Source organism: Anopheles arabiensis, chromosome 2 (genome assembly GCF_016920715.1).
Source record: "Anopheles arabiensis isolate DONGOLA chromosome 2, AaraD3, whole genome shotgun sequence".
In the NCBI taxonomy this organism is placed as follows: Eukaryota; Metazoa; Arthropoda; class Insecta; order Diptera; family Culicidae; genus Anopheles; species Anopheles arabiensis.
The window spans coordinates 55,726,580-55,740,839 of record NC_053517.1 but is presented as its reverse complement, the minus strand read 5'-3'; the positions used below and the strand labels follow the sequence as shown (position 1 = coordinate 55,740,839).

Sequence of the window (14,260 nt, the reverse complement as noted above, 5' to 3'; positions counted from 1 at the left end):
AATGCGAAATGTAATTAAGGTCCAAAAGCTAGGCCAAACACACTGACTATACAACCATTTTGTTAGCAAATCGTTTTTTTACGCGCCAGTTAGACCGAGAACATTTGCAAAGAAGCTGATACATTTGATGTAGCGCTCTTTTTGTACTATTTTCTATGGCAGATTCGATAATCTCAGTGTTTTGCGTTTTTTCTTCAATTTAACCGAGTTTTACGTAACAAATTGCTTCCGTTTAGCTTACCCACATAGACTCTTTCAATGTAAAACCGATGTAAAATATCACATTCATTCAATCTAATTTTGATAAGATTGCAATCGACCAAAAGTTAACGCATGTCATCCACAGAACTTAAATCATACATGAATGCTAAATTGGTTTGCAAACTGCTTTTTAATCCCTTTACACATAATATGAAGTTGTTACACATAAGGAGATTATTCCTAAAAACATATGATGTGTGAAATAAAAAATGACAATATCATAAAATACAATGATAGTTAACAAGAAATACACAAAACAAGCATGACTTAAAGAGTATGTCAATGTTTTATTTTTTATTTATTTGTAACTATTTCTCTAAACTGTGGTTGCATTCGAATGTGTTCCTTTTTTCACTAACAATTAATTAACAAGAAATTAACAACAAAATCATCTCGTGTGATAAAACATAACTTTTATTATTTTTTCAGTGTTTTCATTTTTATAGCAAAAGAAACATGGCTACAACAGCTAAAGAACAATGTTCAACTTTGCTTTCAAAACTTTTGATCGAATAATCATGAGGACATTCGTACCAGAATCTAACTTTTGGACCAAACACTTGGGAAAAGATGTGACCTTGATGATTTACTTGTACTAATATTTACTACCATCAGATACTAAACATTTGGTACTTTCCTCGTTATCTTCGTCATCCCAAACTACCTGAAACTAACTTTATTTATTTTTGCTGATTTCCGACGAGAATTCACCAATATTCGTTCCAACCTTCCCGACGGTGAAACGAGTCATGCTTTAAGAAATGGTGGCATGCTGCTACTCTACCGAGGATTCTGGTAATTGATGAAATGAAATACCTTTGCTGATTATTTCCCATATGGATATGAAGATGGAATCAAGGCTCAAAAAGTTCAAACGAATATGATCGAATGCGTACCCTGAGCCCTGTATGTTCGATCTTTAAATATAATCAGATTTATCAAAAAGGTGTGCCTAAAGCTTCATCAGTCGTAATTAGAATAGTTATGGATTTTGTGAGTAAGTATCCATTGAAAATACTTCATTAGACATTTTATGACCGTTTTGTGTATCTTATCTTAGTATAATGTATCCGATTTGTACATACTTTTGTATGATAATTATGTATCCGATTCAATTTGGAGTATAACTCAAAACTTTATGCATAAGGAAGCATGAACAACAGATAGGTAAAATAACCAAATCCTAGTGTTCGTAAGTGTACCCAAAATGATATTTGACGTGATCGGAATTTTTGTGTTACTGGTGCTCCTTGGCATTGGCCACCAACAGAGGGATCGTCAATATTCGATTGATAGTCCATTAATCTTCCCTCGCTCAATGCGACGCTGTAGAAGTTGTTTTACATAACTTCCAATCACTTTGTCAGTGCCTAAGAAATTCAACTACAAAAAAGGAACAAAAAAGTTCTACTCACCCATAAGCTCCCATTTTAGGCTTGCCCATTACTCGCTCCTTCCGGAAGCGGTGGAAAAAGAAATTGAATTTATCTATCACCGCCACACTTTGCATGTAATGTGTCCCTCCTTGACGCCCCTTCTGCTATCGATAATACCTTCGATCCGGCCCCGTGAAGGATCTCAAGCCTTTCGTGCGGTTCGATTCACCCTCGCAACCTAGAGATTGTTGCCACCGTACGTACGTAGACCGATTTTTCATGTCCCGAGCATATTATTTTCTTCTACTCGTTGGTCACGGAAACCCGATGACAGATTTGCGGGGGATTTGCGCGATGCAAATTGTTGTCCACATGGTAACGATGGTTCCCGAATTTTCTCAATTTAACCATTTCAATTCATAGGACAAGGTGTAATAACTCGAAGCTAGATGGCATTCCAAATCATAGAAAAGTCTCTCGGAATATGCTGTGATAAACATACGTATGTTGAATCACCGTAGAACTTTTGTCGGATGTATCGGGTCACTCCCAGTAACTATGTCAACTATCATGTTTGTTTGCTCATTTCAAATTCTCTACAATCTGTTTCTGATTTTTAAATGCTGTTATTATAGAAGTAACTTTTTTAGACAGAAAACTCTTTTTTGTTTCAACTGTTTTAGAACAAAAAACTTGCTAAGGTGCATAAAACATAATCATAAAATATGTATTAAATACCGCTGTTAAAAAAGACATAATTATGCATGGCGATAGTTCCATTCTACAACAAAAGAACACTTTATTGAAAAAAGAACACAGAAAGCTTTATTGAACCGTTGAGGGAAGTGAGACATCAAAGCAAAATCAATTTTACCCTTGTCGATTAAATGTAAGGATTCATTTTCTACCTTGAAGAACAATTCAATAAATCAAGACGGAAAATGCTATTTTAAGCAGCAAACAATCAAACTTTTTTTTCTTGTTTTGCCTTTGTTTCTACATTGGTTTGAAAAATATCAACTACAAGCTCCACAGACACTCGAATATCTACTTTGGAGCTTGCGCTCGCCAACACAAAGTTCTTCCGGAAATAATCAATCAAAGAACAAATATAAATACATTCACGAAGTCTTTCAAACATTCCGCAAACACGATGGAGGTGAATCGCTGCAAGCTGGTTGTAGTAGTGCTCAGGGGCAAGCTGTCTGGAGAAATTTGATTTATTTATAGCATGCTTACCACTTGCTCTCAGGAAATGAGGATTTTGCTAGCGCCATGCGATTGAACACACCGTGAATTTATTAATAAGCGCTATCTTTTAGATTTGCGTTTTTTTGCACCTAACCTTTTGCATCATTGGGCAAATAAATGAAAGGTTAATTGAAATTGCAGGGATACGAATCGAGTAGTATTAACCGAAAAACAAAATAGTATGTCATAAATGGTACTAAACATTTACCCGGCTCCAATTCCGCTTCTGGAGCTGATTACGAAATCGGCTCCGGAATCTTTAATGTATCCAAATGCACTGGTAAACGGTCAATTATTACGGATATTCCGAAACTGATTCCGATTCCGGAGCCGATTCCTATTGCGAGGCCGATTTCGATTCTGAAGTCAATTCTGGAGACGATTCCGATTCTAAAACCAATTATGGAGACGATACCAGAACAAATCGGAGCTAACCGAACAAGCTTTATATATCTCTTCATTAATTCCCACTAAATAACAAACAAATAACAAGCCGAACTTGCTGCTATCCCAAATCCAAACTCGCATTGCGTTTTGATGGATATTTATTGCGCTTATGTCTTGATTATGATTATGAAAAATTGTCGACTTGCTAATTTTGTTGATATGAAAGGTAAGTAAATTTGAAACCGGGGAAATTTTAAGCCGGGTCGTGGGCCAGTTCCCATATTTGTTCTAATAATTTGTTCAAGGCGGGTAAGCTGCTAGGCCAATAGGTTAATACACTGAGGGCAAAAAAAAACCTGTTTGTAATATTTTATTTTGTCATTATTTTATGAAACTGCACGTGTTATGATGAATTGGTTGAGTAAGATAAACTAAACGTATGTATAAAAAAAACTATTTTGCTAAAGAAAAACGGACAAAAAAGGCAAATTAAGTGATAAAAAATAACAAATTGTTTACTAGGTACTACCCAAGAATGTGTAAAGACGGACGTGTAAATTTAAATAAAAGCCATGCATAATCGGTTGTGATGCATGCAACATTAGCGTACATTCAAACATTTGTTCACAACATTTGATATTGTTGTAAAGTTAATAAAATAACAAAGGTAAAACCTCCAAAGATTCCATATCACTGAGTTACAGCAATGCAAATGGTAAACTCTAGAAAGTGCAGATAAGTCGACCAGGAAGTTACTGTAAACCAGATTCACCCCGAGTTTATTCTTCTTTGGCACATCAACCGCTTTCGGTCTTGGCCTGCTTTACCACTGTGGCTATCAGTAACTTGTTGATTATCCATAGGATTAGGATAGTCAGTGCTGCATACGGTAGTCACGGTCCATAATGGGCTTGAACCCATGATGTGCATGTTGTTAAGTTGTGCAAGCTGACACAAATCCGTCACGGATCATTAACATAGAGAAATGTTTTGTACAACATTATTCGTACATATTTCTATACAATTTAAATAATGAAAAGATTACTCAGTTTGGAAAGACAAGAAATTTTCTCAGTTTCATATACTTACGGAATGTCCAACAATAATTATCAACACGTTTTGTTACGCGCCTTTAACACCTTGATTGTCAGGGCTATCATACATAATAGCCAATTATGAATCCTGGGGGGCATGGCTATCATACATGATATCTAAGGGTAACTGATTTTAAATCTTAAATTCTTCTACAATATAAGGCGCATTACCATGATATTTTTTTCATAAAAAGATAAGAAAGAACGCTAAAGAAGTATAATGATTGAATATCTGAATAATGAATTCCTTTAAATAGCAAACTGATTCCCTTAAAAAGTCAAAAAATATAAATTGAAAATAAAAATTCTTTTGATAAACATATTGTAGCCACATTATTTCTTGTTAAAATTTTAATTTTCAACCCATGGATAGCCATGGATAGCAAATATAACTTAAAATATCTACTACATCACAACATCAACGTACGTTGTTTACATGACCGTTATATCCATTTGAATCAATGAACCATTTTGTTGAAATCAAATCAAAATACACCATAAAACTGTTGTTTTCCAAATTTTATGATCAAAATTAACATAAAATGAACAAATAACGAGAAAACCATCAAAAACTGTGGTACAATTCTTTTTTTTTCGTCACTTAATAATTTGTTTATATGCAATTACACTTTCCTGGCGGCAATGGGCATTATACAGGTATTCCCCGATATACGCTATTGATGCGGATCGGAAGCAATAGCGTATCTCGAATAAACGCTATACCGTAAGTCGAATTTCGAGGCTCTCAGTCAAATTGTAGCTAATTTTCGTGTAATTTTGCCTATAGTGGTTGGTTTTAGCCACTAAATTAGTTATTTGATCTGATTTCAACTACAGATTAAAATTACGATAGCAAAAAAACATAAACTAAGAGTACTTGAACCTCAGAGTAATAAAAATATTAGTCTGGCACTAAAATTGTACGAGATCCAATGGAAGAAAATATAAAGATGGTAAAATCCTGTCACATCCTGTCACATCCTTTGAAGATATATTCTAAATATATTGATGAATAATGCGTAAACATTTCATGTTGTTATATCATAGCGCCTAATAAATGAATTTTCTCTAGTTCCTCAAGTCTACAACCTACGTCCTTGAAACGAATACACAAATGACTAAAACACAACAACAGTCAACAGAAACAATTTTGTCAACTTATGCTTGTTTGAACGGAAGAAGGTGTTGCAATTTATATGAAGACGTCATTATTATGGATAATGTTGCACCTATGCTCAAAATAACTAATTACGAAACGTTTAAAAAATCACGAATAGAAAAAAACCATCACGAATCATTACTAAACGAATCATTAGTAATTGTGTGTTTCCCAGGGAATGGAAGGTGCTTAAAGTTATTCCAATTGAAAAAGTGACCGGTGCAGTTAATGCTTATGAATTTCGACCAATTAACATGGGATATTGGAGTTAGTAGATAAAAATCAATTGATGCACACATTATGTTTTAATTCCTGAGCAATCTGGAGACAGACAGGAACAATCCTGTGAAACGGCACTCAATCTACTGTTGTCAAAATGGGAAAGTTTTGTAGATCAAAAGCACCATGGCTTGGCAGTATTTTTGGATTTCAAACGTGCATTTGAATTTCTTTATTAATTTTAGTTGTACACTAACGACATGAAAAAAATGTTGCGTGCTTGTGAATACAGGTGTATTCAATGCTAGGCGTGACGTGAAGCAGGCCTCCTTTAAACATCGACCTAAATGCTGGTGATGGCTAGTTAAAGCATAAAAAATGACTTTAAATGTAAATACATAATACGTAAATACAATATACATGAGAATATCAAATAACTAATAGCCAGAATCCGCTCTCAATTTTTATCAATCAGGAACAAATAAAACAAGTCTCTGAAATTAAATATCTTGGAATAATTATTGATGATAAACTTACTTTTAGTCCTCACATGGACAACGTCATAGCAAAAGGAAGCTAAGAAATGTGGGGTCATTAGTACGTTAAATAAAGATCTCAAATTTCTTTGCAAAAGTTTAATCATACAAATCATTGATTTTACCATACTTTGATTTTTGGGAATCAAACCCAATTTCAGAGATTACAATGTATAAAAAATAAGATGATTTTAGTTTGGGCCTTGGTACTTTTCATTTGCTATTCTGTTTGACATATTACAACAGAGGTCAGTAATAGCAAAGAGTTGTGTCCTAAATGGTACATCACCAAGATATCTTGGAGGGCAATTTGTTGGAGGAACCGACGTTCATCCTACTCGTAGAGCAAATGAGCCAATAACGCATCACTACCTGTCTTGAAATGCTCACACCTCTTTATTTTTAGTAGTAAATGCAGTTTACCTTCGACAATATAAAAATAAATGTGTATCTTATATTAAACAAGTTGTTCAGTAATGTTGTGTTAAGTAGTAATAAATGTATTTAGATTAATGAGGTTTTTTGTGTAGCATTCATGTTTTTGTGTCGCATTCATCAACTGATGATGGAATATAAATTTGTTTTTCAATTAAATAGTTCTGAAAAAAAACTTAGATTACACACAAAACAATTGTGTTAGTTTTCATAGATTCGAGACACGCGCGCGTAAAGTGGACCATGTACATTGGTCAGTCCATAGCAGATTATTAAACTTAGTGACACCTGATCGGATTCCTTGGCCAAGGTCTTATGTATCATATCATCCACTCGTAATTAAATAAGTAGAATTATAGAAGAAGTAGAAGAATAAGTGAAGTAATAATTATTTTTTATAGTAATAATACAACATATCATAAGATAATTTCATCCTTCTCAAACCTACGAAAGGGAAAGGGTGGGGCCATCATCATCATCGTGTTTGGAACGATACTCAAAAGATTCATTAATGTCGTTGAAATCAATCATTTTGAAGATATGGCGAGTAAATTATTAAAAAAAATCTCGAATATGCCATGGACAAATTAGTTTGCGAAAAACAATCCACTACAAAAAACACTGCTGTAAATGGTATATAAAACAATAAGCCAATCAAAAAAGAGACAAATCTTACACAAAATATCTTAAACCCAATAGGGAACAACATGGGGAAACATATAAGATACAAAGAAACGAATAGAGTAAGCCAATTAAAATAACTCGAAAAAGTATTTTGGCTCATAACTATTGGAATATAAATATGACCAAATACAACATTTGAAACTATTAAAATCCATATTATGATCAATAAAACGAACACTTTGAATTTACTGGCACTATCGATAACACCAATATGCTCATTGCCGATATATTTAACAAATACTTTGAAGAGCGCGTAATGAAAATCCTTACGAATATTCCAGATGATAACATATTCCAGATAACCCTTGACAAATGCTGAACATATTTTGGAAACTGAGTACTTTAAATTTCATTCAATAAATATAGAGCAGCATAAAAGCTTCATATTGTTATGGCTTGAATAAAACAACTGGTATATCTAACATTAATTCTAGGAATATTGAAGATTGTTTTGAAATTATTTCAATCGAAAAAAATAACTACTATTAACAAATCGCTAAGCTCTGGTATATTTTCAACCACGCGGCATGAATCTTGCATAGTGATTCGCATACCAACAATACCCCATACGATCAAAGCAGAAGAATGGAGCCAACGTTTTGGGTCACCTCATGTTTACATTGCATCTTAATGATATTAAGAAAAAAAATCTACTATATTTTGATTCTGATTTGTTTGCAGGTGCCGCATTGATGTTTGTATCAGATAAAACGTTAGAATACGCAAATGTAAAATTAACATACGATCGGTAGCAACGCAACTAAAACTCACCATAACAAAAACGAACCGTATGATCATAGCAGCCATAAAAATCAATACTAATCCAGACATTAGACTGGACGGTGGAAATATTGGGTAAGTCCCAATGAGATTACATACTAAGGAGTGATTGTGGATAATAAACTGATATGTACAACACACATCGACACTACTATTAAAAAAAATAGTAAAGAAGTATGGTGTAGTGAGCAGCTCCTCCTCATCTTAAGTATTGACATTACTCCTCATCTTAAGTATTGTCCAGCTATTTTGTTCTTGGCAACGGAAATGCAAATGCATCGTCTCCAAAGGCTACAAAATTAGGCGAAGCATTTGGGTTGGGGGTTTTAGGTAGACACATTACATCACGAACTATGTTGACCATACTAGTATGGATGCCTCTATCTCTATCTTTTATGTGACCTTGATATTTGTTTACAAATGATTAAACGGTTTGATCCCGGGTACCTTATGAACAGCGCTGTACGACATCCATAGCCACGGTACAAGAAGTGCAAGAATGGCCACACTCCAAAATATTAAGATAAGCTCGTGTAGAAATTCACTGTTTTGGTAAGAAGTACAGCTATTTAACAGACGACCTGACAAAATCCAAAAGAAAGAACCATCAGTGGTTTTAGCGATTTTGTTCGACGTGAGTGAAGGGTATTTCAAAAATTAAAAAATATTATCATAAAAAATCAAAAAATAATAAGATAAATTTGGAAAAAAGCTAAAATAGCAAAAACCTGGTTAACACACTGCATACTTATAAAAAATTAAACAACAAGTTTTTAAGTCTACATCAAGTTTACATATTTGAATAGATAGTGAAATAGGTAAATAGAAAAGATGAAATTATATGTGATATTTAATATTTGAGATCTATTACCCAAGTTACCTATGTAGTGACGAGTAAATATTATAACTTAAACATAAAGTAAAGAGTGAACGGCTATTAGATTAGACCTGCGGTCGGCAAAGTCTAGAAAAGAACCTTTTCGTAAACAAATTACTAAGCGTCTTTTAGTATGAAATGTGATGTTGTCGAACTCTTACAAATTTAATTATCGTAATATGTATATAACACTACCATTGTTTCTACATGACAACTGTCATATCCGTAGTCATAGTCCAAATTGGAACAAATTTAAAAAAAAACCTGTTGTTATTGTAATTTTTACGACTACAACGATTACAACGAGTATAACGATTATCAACGAGCTTGTTTTAGTTTAAGTCACCAATAGCGACTCAACATTTTACTACCACGGTCCTACTCGTATTAAGGAAAAAGAGTGTCTGTTTAGTACGATTTTAAAATGTATCTGAACGACTACATACAGAGAAAAAACTGAGAAAATTATGATGACTATAAAAATGCTCAATCAAACGCTTACACACCTTTGAAATGACATTCTGGTGCCAGCTGGGAATACCTGGCAAATTAATTGCCAACCTGTTTTATCGATGGAACTGGACTGCAAACAATGATCTAAAAAATAACTGATTTATTTTAATTTATAGAAGTACCTAAAATCACATGTCAAATCCAATTTATTAATAGTTCTCATTCATATAAGATTCATAAAAGGTTACATGTGGTAACGTAAAGTGGGGTAAATTGTTCACTTTAAATATTTGCATACAACACAGCGAAGAAGTGTGTACCAAAAGTCACACTAACCACACACGTCAGATGAATGTCCTTTTGTTGGATTGTTGGAATAATTTGGATCCTCCGTGAAAGGCTATTTAAAAAAACGTGTGCCATATATCAATGCTTATGCCATGCAAACTTTGAGAGCAGACCATAAATTAAAAATATGGCTACCGAACGAAATATAACAAACAATCTAAGATCGCAAGATACTTAGTCATACTGTGCGGTGCTCGATTCAATCGAGATCCATATCCATGACAAGAATGTTGTTAGTTCGTACGACATGAACTGTGTTGGCACTCAATATATGATAAATAAAAAGAAATGATAAAAATGAAAAAAATACCTCCACAACAATGATATGCCTGGAAAAGATCCTTTAATTATAAAAAAAATCATGATATTCTACTTTCAATATATTAAGACTACTCTCAGTTAATTTTTTGACACTTTTGAACATGTTTTGGAAATTGGACAAAATTATGCCGGCAATAAATTTATTACGCATTGTAAGCTCACAAATTCTATAAAAAGCTTCAGCATTTTACATTAAAATTGATTTTTTCGCTACTTTTTCTGCTACTTGAATGTTTTAGATTTGTTGCCACCTAAAACATGTTTTGAAACTATTGCTGTGTATACTAAGGCTAACAATTGAGTAAAAATTGACTCAAACCTTCAATAACATGATTATCACTATTCACGAGCTACGTGTTAAATATTCTTCGGCAATTGAATTCCATCGCTCCAAAAGGTCCTTATCACTCTCAGCCCAAAGAGCTTCCAACACGTTCCATCCACGAGTTTGGGAGGAAAGGATATATTGATTGCTTGCATCGACAGTAGCCGTGTAGAGTCCCATAACGAGGCTTTGGCATAGGCGCGCTGCGATTGCAACCTACAAAAACAAAATGAATCAAAGTTACTCATTAGTAATAGAACATATGAATTTGCTTTTAAACAACTCACCCTAAGAATTTCTTTTTCATGCAAAGGAATCAGACGAATCATGCTGTAGCCAGCTATTACCAAACCACCAGTGTTTATATCATTTGCTTCCAAAATCATGTAGGCCATTGCAATCGCCAGCTCGAACACGTACCGTGAATAGCACACATCACCAAAATCGATAATGCCAGTTATTTCGTATTCCTTAACGTTGGATGATTTCTTATTCACAATAATGTTATGCTCGTTGAAATCTCCGTATATAACACCCTGTTCGTATTCATTTATGTTAGGAATCACACGACGTTGAAAAGCATCTAGTACTTGTTCGACTATATCTTTATGGTGCTCATCCTTGATGACATATAGAAAATCCTTTAATTTGGGAAAATTTTCCATCATCCAAATAGACTGCCGTTTAGCAACCATTTCCTTATCGATCGACTGTTGAATATAGAAAAGATCAATTATACATATTACCGATTACTGTTTAATTATGAGCCTAGGTCTAGGTCTTTGTTCGTTTCCCGATAATACAAATAAATCACATCAGTTGATATAACAGTTCCTTCAAGATGATTGATGGGATTGAAAGAAAAGAATAACTGCAAGTTTGTATGTAGGTTATTCATTAATGTAACAAGATGTACCCACCTTTAATGCTGAATCAATCCTTGCAATAAACTGCCCTGCTTGATAAAACAATTTGTCTGGATGAGGAACGCCGTGGAATACCTTCCCGGGTATGTATTCCAACAACCGAACGACATGATTCAATTGTCCCAATTTCTCAACCGAATGGTATTTGCCGTAAATATTCTGCATCGGGACTGGACATTTGATGCCACGCTTGTTCAGATGCAGCATGATCTCATTCTGCGCATAGAAGAAAGATTCATCGCTGGAATCGAGCGAGTTCGCTATCTTCATCACGTAACCATTGGTACTGACTGATTTTAAGATGGGATTCTTCACAAAGCTAAATAAATAAAAAAGAAGACAAAAACAATGCAGATATTAGAAAAATTATCAAGCCATATCAAGGTCAGCAGTCAATTGTCCACAAACTGACAATTTAATTTACTCGCTCCATGGACATCGGTGTGAGTGCACAGTATCCACCCTTGTAGGGCACGATGACATGACAATCGAGACAAATTTACAAATCGAAATCACGTGTTGTTCACTGCTCATAATCGTTATTGTTTTTGTTGCTGTTCGTACCGTAACCAAGAGCAACGAAGCGCTTTAATTCGAAGTGGAGTGTGACTTGCTCCGTGTGGACATTGAGGATCGTAAATTGTACATACCTATCTGCATGGATCATGAAATTACGGTCATCATATGAATCGAGCTCACACATTTCTAGTACTATGATTCCATAAAGCCGTTCTGCCAGTTTCCGCACCTCCTCTTCACTAACCAAAGGACGTATTGGCGAACCTGGTTTCAATGTGCCTTGGGCCACCGATTCCGCACCATTCTCCGTTTCGTCGCGAATGTTTAACCCAGTAGGTGTTTCGCAATCCTCACTTCCATTCTCCCTTTCCATATCTTCAGCTACAGTGCGCTTTTTGACGATAGTTTTCATCTCCATTTATACACGTCGAAGATCACTTTTCTTCTCAATCACTTTCACTATCACCTACGCAGAATATGCTCTTAGAGGCGATGTCTTCTGTGGTGGTCTTCTGTTCAACCAAATTGATACGAGGAAGCCGCCTGAATTCAGTGTAGATTACGAACCGCTTACGTCTGTACGACTGACCCGTAAGCTTCCTAGGTGCATACTATGAGTACAGGCGCACGATCCGCTCTGCGAACGAAGCGATCACGAACTGATTGGAGGACAATCAGTGGGAAGGGCTCGCTTGTACACTGTGATGTGCTGTCATACGATGGAACTTCATATGCAACTCACCCCCCGCATTTACTTCACCGGCAGCTTTCTCGTTAGTGTGCGAGCGATAAAGAAAAAGATAAATCGACCGTCGTGATTACAGAGAGATTCCTCTGCCACAAACATGTTACCTACCGTACCCTTATCTCCTACCGATCCAAATATTCAACGGAACGCAAAGTACATTTGACAAAACAAAATACACGAACATCGTTCGTTTAAGACGATATTTATTCACTTTGCTTCATTCATCCTTCCAGAGCTGACTTATTGTACAAACATTTTGGACGCTGGAATCAGTTAATGCGTGATTTTGTAGATACACTACTTATCATCTAATATAAACTTTACGAATCAAAGTCCTGTTCTCGTTCTTCTGCGGCACCAGCAACCGAACTCGGGTCGTGTTGCTGCTCTTCTCTATTGCTTGTATCATTTATTCGTTGCAGAAATGAGTTTAAGAGAAACTTGTTGATTGTATCGTTTTGTGTAAATTCACGCTCGGTAGGCATTTCGATCTGTTCACTGTGTTCGATGCGATCCGCAGGTATTAGATATCGATCTTGGTCCGGCACATCATGATTCAGTGTTGCTTCAGTTGACATGTCGCTGCTATAATCACCATTTTCGCTCAGGCACTCTCTGCTTTCGGAATTGCTATCGTTTGGCTCTACTGAAGGCATTTTGACGTAGTAAAAGTTAAACTTTATTGTGCCCTGTTTGGGAAATGCTTAATACTGCACACCGATGACTCAGATTATTGTGTATCTGTTTTTTGTCTATAATGTAAACACGAGCCAGAGCTGTCAAAACGCATCGAGCAGTTGTCTCTTGCTCGAAAGGAAATGCTCGATATTTGTAGTGATGGACTTGAATCAAAGCGCACAATAGTACAATCTGTTCCCGAGATACGCAGTTTGTGAATGCGTTTGTTGCGAGAAATCTATATAAGTCGAATTTAAGAGGCGAAAGAACTCCGTTGGAGCCAAGCCTCTATAAACTATTCAAACAAACAACATATATAAGTCGATATTTCGTTATTTTCGACCAAAATATAATTGCTTATTCGATTTTTATATTCAATGTAGTACTTTTATACACTTTATCTTTTATTTAATATGATTTGTGCAGAATATTTTGCAATTTTTGGTTTTTAAGTTAATTAATTTTATTTATAAAATGCAATGTATCCTAAATTGGCATTGGATAATTTTTAAAGTACAGTGGAACGTCAATTATCCGGGCAGCTCGAGACCGGGCGTTTGCCGGTTAATCGATTTGCACGGATAATGGTCCAATAAATGTCAATTTCGTATAAAAATTATAAAATCCACTAGTTTTATGATTAATTCATCTTGAATCAATCGATTAATCGTTAGTAGAATATTATTTTAATCAATAACTATAGGTTTAACAGCTGTTCATGAACAAAAATGAATTTCGAAAATTCCACTAGACACTACAAAGTTGCACAACAAACTGGTTGCCCACTTGACTATCGCAGCAAATGTTCGCTGTACGTTTGAACAGCTGTCACATTTATGCGCACGGTTAAGCCGCCCGCCGGTTAATCCGCCCCCGGATAATC

The 14,260-nt window shown here is 35.1% G+C and overlaps 1 protein-coding gene across 1 annotated transcript; it reads right to left on the bottom strand.

Moving 5' to 3' along the window:
- Nucleotides 1-10,186: 10,186 nt before the first annotated feature.
- On the bottom strand, nucleotides 10,187-12,717 carry LOC120895721 (hydroxylysine kinase). The gene is made up of 4 exons (XM_040299290.1): nucleotides 12,083-12,717; nucleotides 11,427-11,751; nucleotides 10,794-11,216; nucleotides 10,187-10,722 (listed from the first exon to the last, which is right to left on the bottom strand). The coding sequence occupies exons 1-4, from the start codon at nucleotides 12,367-12,369 to the stop codon at nucleotides 10,525-10,527; spliced, it is 1,233 nt and encodes a 410-aa protein (XP_040155224.1). The 5' UTR covers nucleotides 12,370-12,717; the 3' UTR covers nucleotides 10,187-10,524.
- Between the last annotated feature and the right edge of the window lie 1,543 nt (nucleotides 12,718-14,260).